The sequence below is a fragment of the Ruditapes philippinarum genome, unplaced genomic scaffold, assembly GCF_026571515.1.
Source record: "Ruditapes philippinarum isolate M1 unplaced genomic scaffold, ASM2657151v2 ctg3765_1_1_1_1, whole genome shotgun sequence".
Lineage (NCBI taxonomy): Eukaryota > Metazoa > Mollusca > Bivalvia > Venerida > Veneridae > Ruditapes > Ruditapes philippinarum.
In genome coordinates this window covers 79,698-103,735 of record NW_026863324.1, presented here as the reverse complement: position 1 = coordinate 103,735, position 24,038 = coordinate 79,698, and the positions used below count along the sequence as shown (strand labels likewise).

Below are 24,038 nucleotides of genomic sequence, written 5' to 3'. Positions count from 1 at the left end.
TAAAAATTGATACAACGAACTAAAATCGTCGCAAAATACGCCCGTCACAAAAACTTTTGACAAAGATGTGGGCATTTTAGATATGCATATGGGACATAATGCTATGGTCAATATCCGGACAATATCTGGATATTTTATCATCTCTAATAACCTTATAAATATTGGCACACTTGAAGTCATGACAGTAATCATTTGTGTTACAACCCACCAATAACTGATGACTAAATGGTCCCTGTACACATCTTCTGTTTTATCTTAAAGGGTCTCCACTGAGGTTTAAACGCCTAAAAACATAACATTAGAATTTTTTACATAAATGAATTGTTTTAGGCGCTTTAAACAGAAATATATGCAAAGGTAGTTAAAAATATACCTTAAAATAAATCGAAAAAGTTTATGCTTTTCTTAGCCTAATTTGAGTGAAACGCGTTTAAACGCTTTTTATTTTGGTCATTTCTTTACAATTTGAATAATTATTATGGAAAAACGAAGTGCGCGAATGATTTGAAAGTTTGCAAAAAGATTCGTGGTCTACACCTTCATCAAATGGTACATTTATCTGGAAAAAAATATTTTCAGTCCCATCATGTCAAAAAACCTCAGTGGAGTCACTTTAACTTTAACCTCTCTATGTGACATTGACTTTGGTAGCAGGGACCTGGATTATGTGCGCAATACTTAGCCTCACGATTGTGAAAGTTATTTGTGCAAAGTTACATTTAAATCACCGGATGAATGTAGACGTTTTGCTCCGAACAAGCAGTTTTCAATGACTTTTAAGTGTGACCTTAACCTTTTACCTAGAGACCTTGTCCATGCACGTGACACTGTTTCTAATAGTGGAGAACATTCTTGAAGTTTCATTAGATTCCAATCATGCATGTACGATATATGCTTTGGATAATTTTTTTATATTTTATAATCTTTAGTGACCTTGCATATATTTAAAAAAATAATGTAGTCATGATAATGACCATTTGTGTTTCAAAATGGTCCATATACACATTTTTATATCTTCATCTGAACTTTGACCCCTATTGTGACCTTGACTGCAGGGATCTGAATTTTGAACGCGACAATTTGCCTTAGGCTAACTATATTGAACATTTGTACCAAGTTATATTGAAATCCCTGGGCCTCTATGCATGCAGTCGTTGTTTTTTTTATCGGACAAGCGTTTTTCAATGATCTCAAAGTGTGACCTTGACCTTTGACCTAGAGACCTGGTAGTGGTGAACATTTCAACGCCGTTTCATTAGAATTCTTCCATGCGTGTAGGAGATATGCTCTGGACAAAATCTCTATATTCTATCATCTTTAGTCACCTTGTACTTGCATATATTTTTGAAATGAATTACATTGTTTCACACAAATGTTGACTGGACCATAGCCTCTGTAACAGCATGCTCAATCTTAAATTTCCTGTTACAATGGCAACGGGAGACGTCTCAAAATTGCGAAAAATTACTATTTTACATTGTTTTTTTCCATCAAAATTGATTTCAAAGTGCTGCAAATTCTCAATGAAAAAGGCCTTTCAGCGTCGGTTACTAGGCCATGTTCAGCCTGTCACATGTCAAAAATTTTCTTGGCGCTTTTTCACTGTTTGAGGCCTCAAAAAAGGGGGGCTGCAAAAAGCCGTCAAAACAGGTCTATACGAGGTAAAAGGTTAAGGGGAGGTAACTGGAAAAAAACTGGATATCACAATAATGCATATTTGTATGGACACTGTGTTTATGAATATAAAGTATGTGAGTAAATTTGAAGCATTTGTTACAGCCTTGCTGTTGAAAGGTCAACTGGTCAAACACCTTGCTGATGAAATGTCAACTGGACGGACAAGTACTATTTTCATATACTTTGTACCTGCAACTGACGAATGTCTACTATATTTCTGTAAAGGTCGACGATCATTTGCGCTACGCAGTGTGCGCATGCGAAAAAAAAACTTATATGGTCGATTTTGTATATCTCCTAAAATAGCTTTTGTCCAGGCCGGACCACCTTAGGATTATTCCTGTAAAGTCAAAAATCCATCAAGTGATTTAGGAGATGTTGCATATACGAACTCTTCCATCACATAAGCTCCAGGAGCTTTTCGTGTTTGCTCAGGTGAGCTTTAACACGTCATATATGGGCAACGGACGATTTTTGTAAAATGTGTGCGCCATTTTGGACATGCAATTGTCCCGTTTCTGGTCATTTAGGGATATGTTAAAAGAGGTAAAATAAATGAGCACCACATAATAAATATAATCATTCTAGTTTATTTTTTGTATCATAAAAACTTTAATGGCATTACAATTTGTAAAACCCACATAGAAGGCACAGCCCTAACAAAACTGTTCAAATTTATAAATATTTCAATGCTAAATATACTCTATATACTGTACATATGAATAGGATTTTTTTTAGAATAGACTGCACGACGTCATCCAAACTTGTTTGACGAGAAATTACGATATTTGATATTATTCTATACATGTAGACTTATATATTTTGCTATACAATTACTGCATGTGTCACAAATATGATCTCCACAGAAATAAATTTTGTATTGAATACGAGGGCTTCCTATTTCTCAGGATGACCCCAAATGACGTCAGTCACGTAGCCTGGGACATACGATAATTATCGTATGTCCCAGACGTAGCCAACTTTGGCTTTAATACTGTAAGTTATATTTGAAGAAAACAATCTGAATTCAAAAATGTTTAAAATTGTAAGACTATCTTGATGCATTTTTTATTTTCGGCTCAGAATGGAACAAAACACACCTGAAGCGTCCTTGTATCGTGATGTCCTAGGCTGGTTAAATAGACTGGAGACAAATACAATTTCCGATCAATATACTGTGTAAATATTACTATTTTATTCAAGATGTTGCCAAAAAACAAAGGCCAAGTCATATACATGTAAGTAGCAATACAAATGCCCTGACACAGTTAATAGTTCTTGATTCCAAATCAGTGCTTTAACAAAACAAACAGTGTGTTGCATCTGCAATTTGTTTCAATTCTTGACACTAACCATTGCTAAGTGAGATAATTCACTTCCTTAAAATCTTCATCTCCCTTATAAAATAATGACTGTAAAAAAATCTGACATTTTTGAGGTCTAATGAGTTTTATTAAGTATGTCCCGAAGGCCTGATGAGTTTAAAATATAGTATATCATGAACCCTTGATGTAATAAAATCCAGTATATCACCACGAACGCCTGATGTGTTACAATCAAGTATATCCCGAAAGCCTGATGTGTTAAAATCAACTACATCACGAACGCCTGATGGTTCTAATACAGTATATCACGAACCCCTGATGGTTTGAATATAGTATATCACGAACGCCTGATGTGTTAAAATCCAGTATATCACGAACGCCTGATGTGTTAAAATCCAGTATGTCACAAACGGCTGATAAGAAAAAATCAAGAATATCACGAACGGCTGATGGTTTGAATACAGTATATCACGAACCCCTGATGGTTTGAATATAGTATATCACGAATGCCTGATGTGTTAAAATCCAGTATATCACGAACGCCTGATGTGTTAAAATCCAGTATATCACAAACGTCTGATAAGAAAAAATCAAGAATATCACGAACGCCTAACGTGTTTAAATCCAGTATATCACGAATGGCTAGTGAATTTAAATCCAGTCTATCATGAACGTCTGATGTGTTGAAATCCAATATATCACGAACATCTGAGGACTTTAAGTTCAGTAGTTCACAAACGCCTGATGAGTTAAAATCCAGCATATCACGAACTTCTGAGGACTTTAAGTTCAGTAGTTCACGAATGCCTGATTAGTTAAAAATCCAGTATATCACGAATGTCTGATGTGTTAAAATCCAGTATATCACGAAAGCCTGATGAGTTAAAATCCAGGATATTGCGGACGCCTGATGTGTTAAAATCCAATATATCAGGAACGCCTGATGTGTTTAAATCCAGAATATAACGAACTGTCCTAAGATTTCTGTACTAACATGATAATTAACACATAAATACAATAAACAAATTCTATTTCACACAATGAATTCATCTTCACTCAGAGAACACACATACGCTTCATCATCTTTCCCACTAGAGTTCTTTCCCTTTGATGAAGGTAGTGGCCATGGCAACAAGGCACTCAGCTGCTTCAAAGTGCGGTCTTTTTTGCGAAGTTCAGTTGTAAGTTCATTAATTTTTTGTTCCATTCTGCGGAAATCTTCGTCTGTTGGGGATGTTGAGTTCTGAAAAGTTTAATTAATAATTTTAAATGACATCGATAAATCGATAAAAAAAGAATATACAAATGTACTTACCATAAAAATGATATAATTACACAGCAATTTTATTAAAAACAAGAAACATGGCAATGCCATGAAACCAGGTTTTCAATTATCACCATTGCAGATAAATATGTTGTATTTGAAATACAAATACAAGCAACAAACAATGTAACTATGTGCAATGTAAAACATGAATAATGTAGGAGGAATTGCCACTGAAGAAGTGTTCACTATATATTCTGTATAAGGAAAAAAAACAAAGGGCCATAATTAGGTCAAAAATTATCCAATCAAAAACCCCGACAATATGTGCCAGGGTGCTTGGTGACAAAGCTTCTGTGAAAGTTTGAACAAAATCCGTTGAGAAATGTAGGACAAGTTCAGCACAGAAGAATTTGTTCACTATATATTCCGTATAAGGAAAAAAAACAAAGGGCCATAATTAGATCAAATATTATCCAATCACAAAACCCTGACAATATGCGCCAGGGCACATGATGACAAAGCTTCTGTGAAAGTTTGAACAAAATCCGTTGAGAATTGTAGAGGGAGTTCAGCACAGAAGAAATTGTTCACTATATATTCTATATAAGGAAAAAAAACAAAGGGCATTAATTAGGTCAAATATTATCCAATCACAAAACCCCGACAATATGCCGCAGGGCACCTGGTGACCAAGGTTCTGTGAAAAGTTCAAATTTTTTAAAATTTTCAAGTTACAAAGTAGACATGAAATAATATATCATATCTTTTTTAAATTACCTCCAAAGATGATATGACCTTTGACTGCCAAATCAAGTTAAAATCATGTAAACAGGATTTTCAATGTTAATGTCACTGTGACCTTGACCTTGGAGCCAGCCATGCGGAACATGCGTTCTGCACGTCATCTTGATGTGGTAAACATTTGTCTGAAGTTTCATCAAAATTCTTCAAAGGGTTGAAGAGTTACAGAGCGGACAGGATTTTCAATGTTAATGTCACTGTGACCGTGACCTTGGAGCCAGCCATGCGGAACATGCGTTCTGCACGTCATCTTGATGTGGTAAACATTTGTCTGAAGTTTCATCAAAATTCTTCAAAGGGTTGAAGAGTTACAGAGCGGACAGGATTTTCAATGTTAATGTCACTGTGACCTTGACCTTGGAGCCAGCCATGCCGAACATGCGTTCTGCACGTCATCTTGATGTGGTAAACATTTGTCTGAAGTTTCATCAAAATTCTTCAAAGGGTTGAAGAGTTACAGAGCGGACACAATTTCGTTTGACGCCCGCCCGCCCATCCGCCCAGCCGCCCATCCGCCCATCCGCCCGCCATACCCCAATCTAATAACCAGGATTTTCAAAATTGAAAACCTGGTTAAAAATGTTATTTAGGAGTATTTAAACAATATGAATCTTTTAAAATGACTAATGGCTCAATACTGAATTTACAGGTTAAATTAATTAAATATTAAAACTATACAAACATTATTGTCTATTTACTTTATTTCATTTATTTATTATCTTTGCTTAGGTACAATGTTCAGGTTTACTGGTGGTTGAAGACTACCATGCATCAAATGAGGCACAAACGGGCACCTGAGTAGAAGCACTGACTTTCCGTAAGCTAGCTTGATAGCTTCCTCACAAGAAAGAATCCAAAGTCCCTTACGAAATTTGAACTCACAAGTGGTGTAAAGTATGTTCTATTTATTACATACCAAAGATAAGAATGATTTACAATCAATTCTTGATGCTCTTATACTGCTTTTATAACATTTACCGCATATGCATATTAATCACATACCCGTGCCGATTTGGCGACTCCCTTAAAATTGTACTATTGCACAAACCTGCATATATTTTGATGTCACATCATTTACGTTATACAAACATAGTTTAAATACAAGCAAAAAACAATGAAAAATGATATTTTTGCAATTTAAATAGTCTTATTTTGGGTATGTGATAGAGTATTATGGTTGTGTAAGTTCATTACTTAATTTATAGAACTCGTTGAATAATATAATATTTTGCTTGCTAGAGGCTCGCATAATATAATTTAGTTCAACTCTTTCAATAAATTCAGTATTGAACCTGCACTCATTCAGTATCCTGTATTTAACACATACTGTACATGTATGATTTTACTTCAAAATATATGCACCACCATGCCATATCACAAACGATGCACATGAATAAGATAAAAAGGTTTCTTACTTTATCTCTCATTGGATGGTTATCTCTTGCCCTGTCCCTGGCAATAGTTAACAGAAGTTCTCCTTGGCAAGCTTGGAATACATTTGTCAAAGTCGGTAAGTCTTCACCCATAACAAGTCTCTCATTAACCTGAAAATATATATGTATGACATTGATTTAACTCTTGACAGTGTGTATTTGTCTGTATGTTTTCCCCATACATTGTATTTACAAATTGGTTAATAGTACATATCAGTAAATAGGGGCATTCCACGTGCAAACAATGTTTTTCATAAATTGCGAAGCATACAATGTACATTTCCAATCATCCATCTGTATCAATATTGTTCTATTTTCGTTTGGAAGGGAATCCCTTGAAATTGTTTATTCAAAATTATGAATTCAAAGCTTTTCTTTTATAGTTACTCTAAAATCTCAATTTGTATCATTGAATATGCCTTTTCCTTTTTCAAATGATGCTGGTGGCATTTCCATAAAATATACATTGTAAAATTACTTACTCATAAATAAAAGAAATTATGCCAAACTTATCAAATAAGAATAATAATTATTATTACATTGACAAGATGGAATATATATTTTGAACTTTGACCAGATGAACAGGATATTGAATGAGCCATCATGTGAATCCAATATGAACCACTATGAGAATCCAATATGGTTATCCAATATGAACAACCATGCGAATCCATTATGGTTATCCATGCCAGTCCAATATGGTTGTTCAGCTTAAGTCATATATGGTTGTTCAGCTTCATATGAGCCCAAATATATTCCATATTGCATATCAGAACACATTTAAATGTTATTTTTTATTTAAATACCCATACATATTCTGTTAGCATTTGTACTTTTAGTTATTTTTAATTACAAGACAATTCCAATCATGAAATAATTGGAATGCACTTTTTAACAAAATATGTATATTTTTTTCCATACCTCAACAATTAGATCCCCTTTCTGAAGCTGTCCTGACTCAATAAGTCCTGTCATCTGATTGGTTAATTCCATAATAGTAACCATGGCAACTGATTTTATTGGTGAAGTATTAACAACAGATACTGGCCGGAAAGCACTGTTGGGTCCTCCTAATTTTGCGTAACTTCCTTTTGGACTGAGAGGCGAGGATGTGTCTTTCCCGAATAACCAAGGTGAAGGTAACAATACCTCGCACTCTTTAAGTTTAACATTTTCCATTATCACAAAATTGTCCGGAATTTGAACCCGTACTGCGTACATAGAATAGTTTTGAAGTAACTGAAACAAACTTGGTTTTCCAAAAAATTTCAAACTACACTCTGGGCGAGTCTGTGCCTGGAATTTCCAGCTGCCAGGAAGAGTGTTTGTAGAATTGGCACTTTCTAGTTTCAGAGTTTCTATTGGCACTATTTGTTTATCAGTGCCTATCAAGTCTTTTAATGAACCAGTAAACTTTGGCTGAGACTTCGACAAGAAACCACCAATCGGAGGCTCTGAGCTACTGTTAATAAGGTTTAATCCTTGCGCCATGGAAATAGATTTTCCCTTAGATTTACACGTTAATTGGTTCTGGTCCTGATTCCGTTTTTCTAGGTCTTTGTACGATACTTCCGATTTATGATATGCCAAAGTTTGTTTCCCATACTGAAAGGTTCGCTCTGGCTTTATTGGGGCATTCTGTGTAAGGTCTAATTCTGTCACTTTATTTTCTGGAATTTTGGGGTGTCTATTGTTATTCTTGTCCATCTTATCATTGCTGTTATTATTTAATTTTTCATTACTTGGAACTGGCTGTAAATGAAGTTTCAAATGATCACTCATATAAGTTCCTTGATGATTTTCTACCCAATTTCTTGTATGGGAATCTTTAGCATGTTTTTGATTATATGGATTTATATAAGAACTATTAGAATGGTCTCCCTTGGAACTTGTGGGTTGTTTTTGAGAGTGGTCTCCCTTTGTCGGTTTATAAAGTTTATGAGAAGTGTACATATTATGAGCGGACTGTTTTAATGTTTTGGCATAGGATGAGGTAGATAATGTTTCTGGGTCAGGGTCATTTGTTATATATCCTGAATCAATTGTACTTTGAGATGTTAAAGTCGTCTGCCCAGAATCACTGAGTCTGCCACCAGAGGGCGGCACATTTCCATGTTCATGTGACCCGAATGACCCAGATTTGCGTAGAGCATTATGCATTGTGTCACCATAACTAGGAGGTACTTGTGAGGCAGGAGTTTGTTTTTTACTACTACTACTACTATTATTGTGATTATTATTACTATTAATATTGCACACATTTCTAACACCTTGCATATTCCATCCTAAATCAGTTTTGCTGCTATGGAGTAAGTCAAAAACTTCACGGTCAGACACTGACGGAGTTGCACTTATTCCGCCTGGTCTTGGTTCAATCGAACCATCCCTGTTAGAATTACTAGAACTTGGGCTAGTGCTACTGCTGTCCACGCCCATTCTGTTGATCATTATATCGGTCATCTGTTTTTTCTTCACTTGAACGTCGCCTGGAGGTTGGGGCAAACATCTTCGTGGCTTTAGAGGAGTTTTCTCTCTATGTCTCACAGGAACTGGCTGGTTATAACCACTCTGTTGTTTATTTGTTTCCACAGACATTGGTAAATGTTGCAAAGACCCATAATGCTTCAGTTTATTAGCGTTATTGCCGTTGGTAGATGGTTGTCCATCACCGTAATACTGTTTGTAAGTGTCCATGTCATCTAGAGTTTTACCTCTGAATGGTAAACTTCCACCACTACCATTTGAGGCCATTTCTTTATAATTTCTTATATGCCTCATCAACTGTGTCCCTGTGAATTCCAGCACAGGCTCATTTCCTGGAACATCCGGTTTCTTTTGACCAACCAAAGAGAAAGCACAACCCGTACTTAGGTCCCCCAAAGAATGAGCCTTTATCACAGATTCTTTATTGTCAATTGTCAAAACATGACCTTCCCTAACATCAAGCAAAGATTTTCTATCCCTGAATTCATTTGACCGTCTTTGCACTATTTTCTCAGAAGATCTAGGTCTGTTTTCATGTTGTTTGGACCCAGTTGTACCACCCTGACGATATGACTGTTGGTTTCTTGAATCAGAACTTGTCTGTTTTTGTTCAACTGGTCGATTCCTGTTGCCATCGGGATAAAACTGACCCCCTGGTACATTTCTAACCCTTCCTTGTTCATTCTGTCTATTTCTATTCTCTGAACCATTACTCTGATTCCTTTGCACTTGTCTAGAATCCGCAGATTCCAATTGTTTGACTTGGGATCTAATGTCTTTATTTCCAGGACTTGGTCCTTTATTTTTGTAATTGCCTGGGCTTGGTCCCTTGGAACGATATTCATGCTCACTTGGAACATTTTGTTGCCTAGGATCTGAATTATGTCTGGGCATATTTCTATTGCTATTCTGTTGCCGTCTGGCAGATTTAGGGGAACTGGTCATATGATTTCCGTTCTGCACACTCTTACTTAAATCTTGTTTAAATCCAGAATCGTACATTTCATCACTAGATAACGGAGCCTCACTATGAAATCCTGAATCATGTTTCATTCTCATTTGCAGAGTTTCTTCTGGCCTTGTATCCCTAATTTTATCACCAGGACTTTGCCTTACATTTACATTAGATATAATATCTGGTTTATTCTCAGTTCTTTCATAATTTGTGTTTTTATTGTGCGAGGAGTTCAGATTATCTCCGCTTTGTGAACGCTGTAGATTTTTATTATATTTCTCTATATCACTAGCATTAGTTCTTGGAGGAACAGCAGGAGGCGGTCCTTTAGGCCTTCCATGGGCGTGACCTTGACTGAAAGCTCCACCCATATTTTTATTATTGTTAATTTCTTGACCAGATTCGGTCAAATCAGCTAAACTCTGAGATATATGTCTATTTCCTTTCTTTATATATGGGTAAGAATTAGATAAGTTAGGAATGTCTTCAGAACGAGGTTTATTAGACACTATGTCATTTTTATTCACTTCCTTTCTGTCGTCTGCTGAAGATTGGGATTTGAAAGAAGAGCTCTGATTGGCTGTTGGTCCTTTAAAAGGAGCACTCTGACTAGCTAGAGTATTCCATTCTTCTGGAGGTAGACTTAGGTCTGTTTTCTTCTTAAACTGAAAAAAAAATATTTTAAAAGCGTGTAATTTTTTTATGTGCAATTCACTGCATTAAAGTTGCCCCAGAAATGTTACAAAAAGCCTGAAATAGGCTCTATTTCTGAAGCTTTCCTAGAGTCTGTCTAAATGAACAGACAACACATATAAGATCTTATATATAAATTGTTAAATATGTTCAACTTCCAAGTATGAAACTTGATACATCAAAATGTGATAAACAGCATTTCAGTTCATAGATCTATACTTTAATATCTAATCATAATTATGGTCTCTTGACATTCAATTCAAATTGAAAAGCATTACAGCACTGAGCTGATGTATTTTAGTCTTTTAAAAATTATTTATATTATGTTTATACAACATTTTTCTTTTTTTTATTTCCAAATAAATCAAATGTTGTTTTTTTTTCAAATGTATTTTTCAAACTCATTTGTTTCATAAATCAGTCTTAAGCAAAAAGTTCCTAGTGTCGCAGATTTTCATTTACCTTATTCCATATATTTATACACTGTTTGCTTTTCTTGTTTTTACTCCGATTAAAAAACATTTTTTGTATCTCGGCAATATCCATCTAACAGGCTTTCCTGGTTAACTCACCAATAATAACCAATTTCTCCGCAAGTGGCAAACTACTATATAACTATTAAAACGTAATAACAATAAAATAAAATATGACTGGTACCCGGTCTTTGAAAGCTTTATAAGGATCATGTTTGAGGGAACCATCAGGTTGACGTAGGTGCATGTCTTTCACACTGACATCTGCCCAGGAATGTGCCTTCAACATCTGAAAAAAAAATCGCTTGACATTTGATATACAAAATATTCCTGTGTCACAGCAAAAAGTAAATATCACTTATGGCTTTCAAACATATCATAATCATGAATAAATGTTATGATAATATCATGATATCTCCTTTGTTAAAAATATGCAGTATTTTGTTTATTATAGTATAAGCAACACAATTTATTGCAAAACATCTTTTTTGGATCAACTTAACTATTTACAAAAAAATAAATATTTAAAAATCAAACCAAAAAAAAAAAAATGTTTATGGTGAAATATCAAAAGTAAAAGTAGATTAAACAAAGAATCCATTTATCTAAAACTCGTAACAATTATCTACCCCTCATATATTTGAAATTAAATATTCAATTTTCATTAAAGAAAAAACAATAAACCAACATCACGTGTTTAACATCATTATGGTATCATTTTCTACCTGACCTTATACAGTTAATTATTTCTAATTGAACAAATTCATAAATGAGTGGCCACTTATCAATTAGGGTTAAAGGTTATCAGAGACCAACATGGCAGTTGATTTTCTTAATTCATGCAATCTATCAGATTAAATTAATTGATTATCAATAAATAATCTACCATCTACTAGATTAAATTAATTATCGATAAATAATCTATGTACAATCTATTAGATTAAATGAATTATCAATTAATAATCAATTTGTTGACAATTTTGTCATTTCCATATAGCACGAAGATGTCATTTATCAGTTATATTTGTCATTGTTCAATAATTCATCTGCCTTAATTGGAATCAATTTTCTAATTCTTGGAAAAATCAATCACTTAATCCATTAAATAACTTCTTGACAAGCCAATACTTTTAGCCCTTAAACCGTGAAGAAATTAATAATAAACATCTTGACATGTCAAAGATTTTGAAGCGTTTAATAACAATTAAGTTGAAGAATTATTACACTCTTTAATAAATATAAGATCATATTGGAAGATTTCCTGCAAAACTAATGTAATGACTGTAATGTAAAGATGTCCCTTGAGAGGGTCAAGGCTGGAACTGTCACTCTTGTTCAACCATTTAATATTAATTTGCAAATTAAATAGTTTTCTGAAAGATGGAATTTTGCAGTTGAAATGGTTTTTTGAAAGACAGAGTTTTGCAATTGAAATGGTTTTCTGAAAGATTTTCATAGACATCTGATTATTTTTTTGAGCAGCATTCAGCTACTATTTTTGTTTAAAAAACAATATTTTGTGCTGTTTCTAAAACTAATTATCTTGGAAAGGTGCATCATATCACTGTTAAGCCTAATTCTTCAACACAGCTTCTTAGCAACAGTAATGTTAATTTAAAAATAAAAGATCGGGGAAACAAATTGTCCGCTTTACTAATTTATAGAGTGGACCAGTATATAAGAGGTGTCAAGGGTTTTCCTTATTGTTCATGTATTTTAACAACAGCAAATTTCATTTTCCACCTTGATTCTTTTGATTTGACAATATGATGAAATGGTTTATCTAAAATAAGATCTCTAACCTTTAATAAAGCTGGAGGCAGCTTTAATGACATATTTAGCAAACATTATTCCCCTTGAGTTCACAGGAATGAATGAGTATAAAATTGATTCTCTAAAAGTACCTACTATGGCATTAAACCTGTTTACAAAAATCAGAAAAATAATTTCAGACAATATCTTAAGATGAAGATGGCATGCGGAAATTTTTTTCATGAGTCATGTTCAAACAAAATGACTTCATGATCATAAAAATTAAGAATCTGTCTCTTTAAGAGCCTCAGTTAAACATTGGAAATATAGCTTTCAGAATGATGCCCCTTGTCAAACTACTGTGCATTTTCATGATAAGCAAGCATTACAAGTTTCTTATTGATACCTTTAAAATTGATTTGTGTAATTAGCTACATTAAAGTTTTTGCACAATGAAAAAGCTGCCTCAGTGATTTTTTTCTTTGAAACAGGAGAACTAATAATACATAATGTTTAATTATTGCTACAATGGATATAATAATACTATTGGTCCAATATAAGTTGGGTATGAATAATAAATAAATTCTACATGAGGTCCTAATGGGTCCTATAAGGTAAAGCATACATGATTGTATATGTTTAATATTGATACATTTGTATATGAATATTATTATATATATAACACAAGCGAGGACACTAACTTTATACACAGGTAAAGGAATTATAAATTAGCATGAATTATAGGGATATTGTATGACTAAAGTAACTTGAAGTTTTTCTTCATCTAAATAGTCATCTTAAAATGTGGTGAAGTACTATAAATGTACATAGTCATGTTATGTGGTGGTGAAGTACTAATGTACACAGTCATTTATGTGGTGAAGTATTAAATGCAAACAGTCATTTTATGTGGTGGAGATGAAGTACTAAATGTACATAGTCATGTTATGTGGTGATGAAGTACTAAATGTACATAGTCATCTTATGTGGTGGTGAAGTACTAAATGTACACAGTCATTTTATGTGGTGGTGATGAAGTACTAAATGTACATAGTACATAGTCAACTTATGTGGTGGTGAAGTACTAAATGTACATAGTAATCTTATGTGGTGGTGAAGTACTAAATGTACACAATTATTTTATGTGGTGGTGATAAAGTACTAAATGTACATAGTCATGTTATGGTCTATAGTTATTATGTTTGCCAAACAGAAATGCAAATGAGTTACTTGTCACAAAATTTAGTTTACTCTTGAATTAAGAATTATGAAGTGATGAACATTGATTTTTATTAAAATGTACAGATTCTCAATCCCCTAAAAATAATCTGTTACTCTGATTTAATATGAAGTTGGAATCTTTTTATTTATTTGAATAAAGAAGGTTTTTATGACTTTGAAACGCCTGCAAAGGGCACCTTCAAACTGTGACTTTATATCCTTTTTTTATTATTTGGATTTCACGACAGTGTATGTCTAGGGTCCTAAACTATTTCAATATATATCTTATTTGAAGGTCAGTTTAAATCTAATTCAAAATTACCCCCTTTTTCACAAATACAGTTTACTTCTGTATGATACAAAATTTCATTCAAATTATATTAATAATTACAAAATTTCATTCAAATTATATTAATAATTACAAGCTTTTAGTTAATACTATCTTTAAATCACAGAATTTGACTAAAACAATTTTTAATTTTTTAATTTTTCTTTTGAGTTGCGAAATTATTTTACCTAAGGAAAGAATTTTATTTCTGTACATAGCAAACATTACTGGTAACATTATTTGATACCTCTGAAAAGTCTTGGTGTCAAAGTTCAAAACATGGCCTAACTATAAAGCAAAATATTATGAAAATCTATTTTTAGCCTTAGTGACCTAGACCTTAACAAAATTTAGCTAAAACCCTATCCAAGGTTAGGTGTCTTTGCAAAACTATATTAGGTAACACCACAGAAAATATCTCAGAAATCTGAGTCAATAAATGAATGTACTTTGAAAAATGGACACAAGAATGGAACATATGAATAAATTAAGGACAAACTGGTTTTATTTCTTAACAAAAATAATCTTGATGCATAAAAATCTGTCCAAGATAAAATTCAGTATTAAATAATAAAGAATGTATATTCTCAACAAAAACTCTTGAAATTAAAAAATAATTTTGAGAGACTACAAATAAAAGATTTTTTCCAAGATAGGTATCTTAAATTAAAAAGCCATATCAGAGCTGTAATAAGTAAACAACTATTTTCTACTGTGCTATTAAATCTAGAAATATCCAAACCCATTTAGTTAGATATAAACTGACCTCAAATATAATTTTAAAGATATATAATAAAGGCAAGGCATATAAACTAATTGTAACTGGTAAAAATTCGTTATATGTATTTTTCATTTTATACCTTTAAGGAGAAAAAACTCTGAAATCATAGTAGAAAAAACATTCAGACTTAAAGCATTATATTTTTTTACATTATTTTAATTAATGCATGCATATTTGGTTACACATAAAATTAGCATGCAATTTATATGGAAGGGAACTATTAAGAAATGATAAAATAAAATCAAAATGGAAAAATAAAATGTATAATATCATAAATTGTTAACACTTTTCAAGAGCAGTTATAAATGTACATTATGAGATGGAGCTAGGACATAATATTACATGACTAGCACCGCATTATCTTTCCATCCAGTCAGGAGCAAACGTGGTGGTGGTTTCGAAGTTTACACTCTGGATCATGGCAGAAAGCCACATCAAAATTTACCACACTTCAGCCACCTCAGTTTTGTATTTAAATGGTCATAGGATAATGTTATGAAAATCTTAAAAAGTAAGCTATGTGGTTTTTTTTTATGATTACATCATTAGAATATTATCTAAATATACTTTGCTTATCAATTGATCAGCTGTCAAATGCCACCGTAAGACTGCTTATCTAGTTAGTAGTTGCTTGTCCCATTATTTTGTCCCATGTTTGAGGGATTTTAATCTCGAATAACTAAATAGGACATTTTTGTTTTGTTTGTTTGTTTTATTTCACGCCTTTACTCAACAGTATTTCAGTCATATAGGCGGGTAGTTTCCTAACCATCGTTCCTGGAGAGTTACATCAGTACTAGACTACATTCTGCCGAAATCAAACAGCATAGGGTCTGGTCAGACAGGCTGCGTGGATTAGTGCAAGCTAATCTGGCTTTATACTGGTGGCATGTTGAGTCATAAAAGCCTCCCTCCCACTTCCCCCCACGCCCCACCCCCCTGACCCCAAAAACTTCAAAGTTAACTATTTAGAACAAACCGTTTCATGAACAAAATAACCAAGAAGGAAGATATGTGTATGAAATTCCATAATTGCAGCTTTGTAAATCTGAATGATTTAAAAATTTGTCATATTTTGATGATTTGAAAAAAACAAAAACTTCAAAACTCCTGAAAAATGTCAACAAGGTGTTTTAAGTTAAAGACATTTTAATTAAGTTGTGAAGATAATGTATTATTGTATTGTTTATATCCTACAAATGGGAGATAATTTACCTGTTTGGATGCAGACTTTGGTTTTCTTATCAGCAGCAAACATTTGTCTTCAGCTTGGGTTTTCTCATAAGATTTTAAAACATTGTCTGAGTCCTTCAAAAATGAGTGAACTGAAAAATAAGATAAGCAAACCTTAAATGTAAAAACATTATAAATCATTTATACAAAATAAACAGCCAACTATTATCCAGATCAAAACATTCTCATGTATAAATATTTCAATTTTGCTGTTTTAGACATTCTTTTAACATTCTTTTCTTTCTACTTCAGATATATGTTATAATTACTATATAACACTATCTTGTTTTAACACCTACAGGAACAAAAGCTGTTAAAAAACATGCTGAAAAATAATGCATGCTGTAAAAGCAAAGATTGATAGACACTTACCATGACCAAAACTTGAACCAATGGCAACAGTGTATTTGGAAGATTTCTGTTTCTTCTTTTCTTCTGATGCGGATGACAATGATATCACATTTTTGGTAACTGTTTTAGTCTTGTCCTCATCTGTGACATAGACAGCCCCACATTTTACCTGCAAAAAGAAGAATAAAAAGTTTATCTACAAGAAATATTTTCAAATTTGTTTTCATAATATGCATTATATAATTATAACAAATTTGTTGTTTGTTTTTTTTCTGATAATTCTTAAGTGCCGGATATCAAGTGTCATGATGACAATCACATGATGCCTTTCCTGGGCTTTCCTCGTGGTTGAGGACTTCAGGTGGGCCTCTGTACATTATTTCAATCACAAGAAGGCACCCAAGTGTACCACTGACTATCCTTATGCAAAGTGAATAAGGTCAAGCAGCGTGATAACCTAATATAAGTCCTTACCAGGATTCAAACTTAAAACGGAAATAGTTTGGTGACTTTAAGTCTTAGACCTTATAACCACTCTACCATGGAGGCTCCTTCCTTTTTAATAACCTTGAAAAATTAACATCAAAACCTTTCTTACAAAAGCTTAGCTTCATTTACACTGCCTGTTTGTGTTACAGTATTATCATAATGATTATTTTCTTATATACTTCATAAATATTAATCACATATGATACAATGTAATATAAGAATTGACATCAAAGTTAAAAGCAGGATAATAATATATCATATATCCAAGTTATAAATTTCACAAAAATAGGGTAACTCCATACAACCGGTTTTAAAACACTCATTTTCATACCCTAGAACCTGTTTTTATACACATTAATGAAATAGGATAATCCAAATTGCATCTAATCACTTTTTTAGTCGCATTACCATTTTTTCAAGTATTCCCATCCTGTCTTAAAACACTTTTAACCTGTCTACATGTATATATTTTCACTAAAATTAATCTTAAATCAATCATTAAACTTCTATAACTTATATAAAAAAAAATATGGGACCGATACAAAGTTTGTTTTAAATCAAAATAGTGAAAATAATTTGACCAATTATGGTGTAAAATACACATACAGAATTTATAATCTCTAAAAATGGCCACATGCCTTTCAAAAGGTCAAGGAATTTAAATCTATATAAGCCGCTATGAACAGAAAAACAAGTATGGTAATGTATTACCTTACTTCAAATCTTATAAAGGTGAATATCATTAAGGACACATGAAAGGAGTTCCTGTCAGAATGGACTCAAAAAATAATATTCAACTTCTTGCTCCAAATAAAAAATTTTTAGGGATGGAGGTTGTTGTAATGACCTATTAAGCCCCTTGACTTCTAATGACAATAATAATAGAATAATTTCATGTCTTCAGTAGACTCTGAAACTCTTCTCTTAATTAAGGGCAGAACCTCAAGGATACAGTGTCCATTTATAAAATAACAGAATTTATTTATACAATTACAAAAAAGTTGGAATAGGGCACACACAACATTGCACAGACCTAATTAAGCCAGCTTGTAAATAAAGTAAAAATCAGACTATAATTATGGTCTTCATATACTTGCATTAATGTTATTTTAAGGGCAAAAAGTTTAAACGTGACACCAAAAAAACCCTGTAAAATAAACAAGAGATGTTTGTATAACAATTGTGAAATCTCCTAACCCAGAAGATAACCGCCACCTGGTACATTATACATAGTTTATTTAGATGACATGGACACCATGAACATTAAACAACAGCTTTTACAGGACAGCATGCTCAATATTATCAGCCCTTGAGTGATGTACGAATTTTATTAAGTTCACAAAAAAAGGGGAGTTACTCAATGAAAATAAGGTAACAAACGGGGATAATTGAATAAATTTCATGCTTGAGTGATGTATGAATTTTTCTAAGTTTATAAAAAGGGGAATAACACAGTAAAGATAAGGTCACAAAGGGGGCTAAATTGAATAAATTTCACCCTTGATTTTTCTAAGTTTATAAAAAAGGGGGAGTAACTCAGTAAAAATAAAGCTACAAAGGGGGGTAATTAAATAAATATCAGTGCTATATATAATTCTTGAGACTGAAAAAGTGGGCGTTTCTTTCAACTTCTACAATTATGAGTGAAGTTTTAACTGAATACCTATAATTATTAAATATTAAATACCTATAATTATCAAAGAAGACAAAGAAGCAGCTCACCGACACTTTATATGCCAGTGCTGGGATGAGTACGAAATTAGCTCCCTTGCTCTTTTTAAGTTTTAACAATTTTGTTTACATGTAATCTTTTCATTTACATAATAAATTACATAAAACAGAAATTTTACGGATTGAGTAGGGAAAAGTTGTTTTTAAAACTCTCTTGCTATTTGGTAAAGTCAAGTTTGAATATATTACTTAAGGTAGACCATGGGTAATGCATTACCTCCATATTGAAGAGTATTCAAACAGGCTAGAATCGCTTGTCAACTACATTGAAATTGAGGGGCGTGGGTTCAATCCCCAGAAGGGGCAACTTTTTTTTCTTTCTTTTTTTCTTTTTAACATTATTTATGTATCTCTCTGATCCCTTATGGAAGAAAAAAAGTTTTATTTAAATTATATAATTATTTTAGGTATTTTTTTTGCTAAATAATGCCAAAATTTATAGCAAATATGATACCAGGTATTTTCAAAGTTCAATAAAATAAAAACTACACGGTAAAAGTATTTTATATTTCGCATGATTAACTAATATACCTTTGAGAAAATTTAGGCAAACTTTGAAAACAGACCCTCATTTCGATAAATTTTAGGGATATTTTGAATAAGGCATTTTAGATAGGGAAATGGTAAAATTAGTGTTAAAAGTGGGTGGGGTAGGGTAACATTTTTATACATATTAAGAACATTTTGTTTAGAAACAAACATTTTGCTTGTGTAATGTGTTACCTGAATGTTATTATTTGTTTCTTAACAATGAGCAATAGAAAAACATTTTTTGTAATGATGATATTACAGATTATTTACAGTTTCCTCATTTCTGAAAATAAGCCCTTTTAATGGCAAAGTCTTAGTTCAGAAATATATCCATAACTCATAAACCACACGGTAAATTTTATTTACATTTTGCATAAAGGTGACCTTGAAGACATATAACAGTCCTATGTTGTCAATTTTACAGTTCCTTATGGTGCCCATTACCCATGGTCTACCTTAACTGATACAACAAAAAACAGTTCTGCGTCAGAATAATTAAAATTTGCTAGGATTGCGTAACTGTTATGCCCACTACTAAAAGAAAAAAACAAGTGAAACTTTTGACCCTTTTATTTTTTCAAACCTGTTTTATGATTAATAAGTTTTACTTGGCAAGATTCCTACAAATTATACGGTAATGTTGTAGTTTAACATATTACTAATGACTTTTAAATTTGGTGTTAACTTCGCTTGATTGTGATTAAAGAATTATTTCACAATAGAGTGCTAAAATGTTCATTGAACTGACGATTTTGTGTTCTAATTCCTGTCTAATTCCTGTCTAAATATGGCTTATATTACGTTCACAGAAAGTTTTGAATTATTATGAATGGTATTCGACCTAATTAATATCTAATTAGGAATTAGATAATTAACTAAAAGTGCCATGCATATGATATAGAAGGGTTTTGAGTTTGTATGGGGTGTAACTGAAGCACAAAACACTGTCAACAACATATTTAAGCAGCTTGCCTCCAAATTCATACTAATTTTCATTAAACTTTTTGAAAATGTTTTTTAGAGTATAAATAATGTGAAGTTAAAAAGTTAAAAAGGAAGTAATTTACACATTGCAAATGGCACCTACAATCTAAGTCAATTACCAAAAAGTGGTCACAATATGCCTAAATTAAGCCCAAACTGCCTTTATTTAGTCACGCAGTAGAAATAAATACCGCAAAATCAAGCAATTATCGCGCATTGGATGTAAATTATTTACTTGTATCTTAAAAACTTAGCACATTTTTCTCAAGTTTGATTTTCTTGAACTATTTCCACTCATGTGGAGGCATGAAGCTTTAATTGTTAAAATTAAATATCAATTTTTTTCAATAAAGATAAGAAAAATTGTTTTTATTGATAGGCAGAATATCTCAATTTCATACCCAGATAGTTTACACTTGAACAGTCAAGCAGCCATTTAAATCTATATATACTCAAATGCACAATATGTTACAATATAAAAAATATATGAAACCTTAAATTTTAGTTACAATTTAAATTCACACTTTGGCTGTATTGATTTTTCAAACACATATTTTAAGCTGTTGTTTTTTTGTGTCTTATTTTTATAATATTTACCTTAAAATCTTTGTTTTGTTCTTCTGGATCAGTCCCTAAATTTAAATTACTATTTTCTACATTCTGTAATCTTGTATTCTGAGAGTAGGCTACTATCCAAACCATTCTTAATCTATAGTCATGGTTTCATTATGTATGTATATCCTGAATTAGTCAGAATTACTGTACACAATATAGCATATATCATGCAGTTGTTTACCATTAAAGTGCACCAGTTATTCACTGTTCACAATATAGCACACCAGTGGTGCATTGTTCACCAAATAGCACACCAGTTATTCACTGTTCACAATATAGCACACCAGTGGTGCATTGTTCACCAAATAGCACACCAGTTATTCACTGTTCACAATATAGCACACCAGTGGTGCATTGTTCACCAAATAGCACACCAGTTATTCACTGTTCACAATATAGCACATCAGTGGTGCATTGTTCACCAAATTGCACACCAGTTATTCACTGTTCACAATATAGCACATCAGTGGTGCATTGTTCACCAAATTGCACACCAGTTATTCACTGTTCACAATATAGCACACCAGTAGTGCATTGTTCACCAAATAGCACACCAGTTATTCACTGTTCACAATATAGCACACCAGTGGTGCATTGTTCACCAAATAGCACACCAGTTATTCACTGTTCACAATATAGCACACCAGTGGTGCATTGTTCACCAAATAGCACACCAGTTATTCACTGTTCACAATATAGCACATCAGTGGTGCATTGTTCACCAAATTGCACACCAGTTATTCACTGTTCACAATATAGCACACCAGTGGTGCATTGTTCACCAAATAGCACACCAGTTATTCACTGTTCACAATATAGCACATCAGTGGTGCATTGTTCACCAAATTGCACACCAGTTATTCACTGTTCACAATAAAGCATATATCAGTTATTCACCATATAATACACCAGTTCTTCACTGTTCACTATATAGTACACTAGTTGTTCACTGTTCACTATAAAGCATACTTATTATGAACTGTTAACAATATAGCATACCAGTTGCTCACTGTTCACCAATTTTCAAAACCCATAAACTATTCTATGTTCACTGATATTTCAAACATCCTCAAAACAATTTACAAATTCCTGTTAAAAGGTTCTTGTTCAATATCACTTTTTCCTATTAAACAATTAATCGTTAATATAATTTTTAGAAACACTTATATGTAAATCATAAACAGTTCACTAATTTACAACAGCTTGTTTAATTGTTCACTGTTCACAGCCGTCATCATTGACAACTCTAGTATTATATCAAACCACCATTATGTTCACAAGTTTACAAATATAGGTTAATTTATCACATCTTCGTGTTTCCATTTACATTTACCACTCTAAATTTTAGTTCCACAATTATTTTTAAGAAATCTGTTTAAAAAACAACAACACCATTCTTATAAATCGTCCTAGATCCTTAAAACTACTGTAATACCTAACTTCAGTAATTGTTTCCTTTCTAAAAACATTGATTCGGAAGTTTAAAATTTTTTACGACATCAAGTAATATGATCAAATTAACTTTCCTTTACATGTGTAGCCACATTTGACTAACATTAATATATGCAGAGTCATTTGATAATACCAGTTTACTATTTCAAAGTATAGTACGCAATTAAATATTTACATAATTTCATCTTCATATATGCAACAAAAGTATCACAACCAAAATTTTGTATTAATTTTCATGTAAAACTATTGAGGGCTAAACTTTCATATTAATTTTCCACACCAAAACTATGTTAACTTTCAAACATTTGAATTCCGTATGTTGCAACTTAACTACTGGAACGCAATTTTTGTATTGCTTTTCACAAATAAATAAGCAACAAAACTTTTTGTATTAAATTATTTCCATTCAAAAAATTAAATCCTGTATGTTGCGAATGTAATGTAAAAATATTACACTTATGTTCAAATCACGATTAAAATGATAAAACAATTTCTTGTACAATGATATTACGCAGCGTATGAATAAAAATCCACCCGTGTTCTGAGTTATGATATATAAAATTAATTCACACCTGATGTTGATTTGATAACGGAAACAAAGTCCTTACAGCATAAAGTTTATTAATCGGCAGGGTGCCATCCGATAGACCTTGGGCGTACAAACAAAACCACCACGAGATAATACTTGTGATACGTACAATGTTTAAGTTACAACTGTTTGAATATCAATTTTGAATAACAATTTTGACATAAAAGACCAAAGTATGCATGACGGCATGGCGCGTAGTCTGTAAACTTTATAATGATTAAGAAAGACGAATTGTTTATCTTTTTATTCAAGCACGATGATAATTTTGTCATCATATTAAAATATAGTCTCGTTATTGTTAACATTCAATCCTTCTCATACTGAATTCCTGAAATGAACTTGTCCAGCTTATAATTTGGAACAGTCCAATATAAATTTGAGGGATTTTTATCAAAATTTATCGAAATTGAACAGCCTAGTTGTTGACTACCTGGAAGTGCAAACATGCCTGGCTTTATACTCGTGACTAAGACAATGCATTATAACTCTTAATGCTTAAGTTAGCCTGAATATATCAGAGCGAAAAATTTATCACCCCACCCCCCTTAAAACATTATTTCATTATTTTTTTTATGTATTCAATTGCTGGTTAGCTTGTGAATATCAAGAGTGAAAATTTATCAACCCATCCTACCCCCACCCTAACCCCTAAATTTTTATTTTTTTTATGTATTCAAAACACAAGAGTAATACAAATTTTTTTTTTCAACATTCATAATAGTTAGACCAGAAAATAAGAACTTTTGTCATATTTATAAGGCATATTGCCACATTTTAATTACTTAAACAAGGAATTCAGGATTGTGCAAACTTTTCATTTTGACATCACAAAAAAAAAAATCAATTATCCCTTTACAAAACCATTTAAGAATA

At 32.4% G+C, this 24,038-nt stretch overlaps 1 protein-coding gene across 5 annotated transcripts in view; it reads right to left on the bottom strand.

The window, feature by feature from the left end:
• Positions 1-2,247: 2,247 nt before the first annotated feature.
• LOC132721821 (homeobox protein 2-like) overlaps positions 2,248-24,038 on the bottom strand; it is a 75,128-nt gene continuing 53,337 nt past the window's right edge. For 2 of the 5 annotated variants that reach the window (XM_060706192.1, XM_060706194.1), the window contains 7 exons: positions 16,796-16,943; positions 16,406-16,515; positions 15,270-15,287; positions 11,293-11,397; positions 7,425-10,607; positions 6,486-6,614; positions 2,248-4,245 (listed from right to left, as the gene is read on the bottom strand). In XM_060706192.1, the coding sequence (XP_060562175.1) occupies positions 4,036-4,245; positions 6,486-6,614; positions 7,425-10,607; positions 11,293-11,397; positions 15,270-15,287; positions 16,406-16,515; positions 16,796-16,943 (3,903 nt within the window). In that variant the 3' untranslated portion in view covers positions 2,248-4,035. Of the gene's footprint in view, positions 4,246-6,485; positions 6,615-7,424; positions 10,608-11,097; positions 11,232-11,292; positions 11,398-15,269; positions 15,288-16,405; positions 16,516-16,795; positions 16,944-21,106; positions 21,229-24,038 lie in introns of those variants that run through there. The other 3 variants (XM_060706191.1, XM_060706193.1, XM_060706195.1) reach the window with 3 other exon arrangements.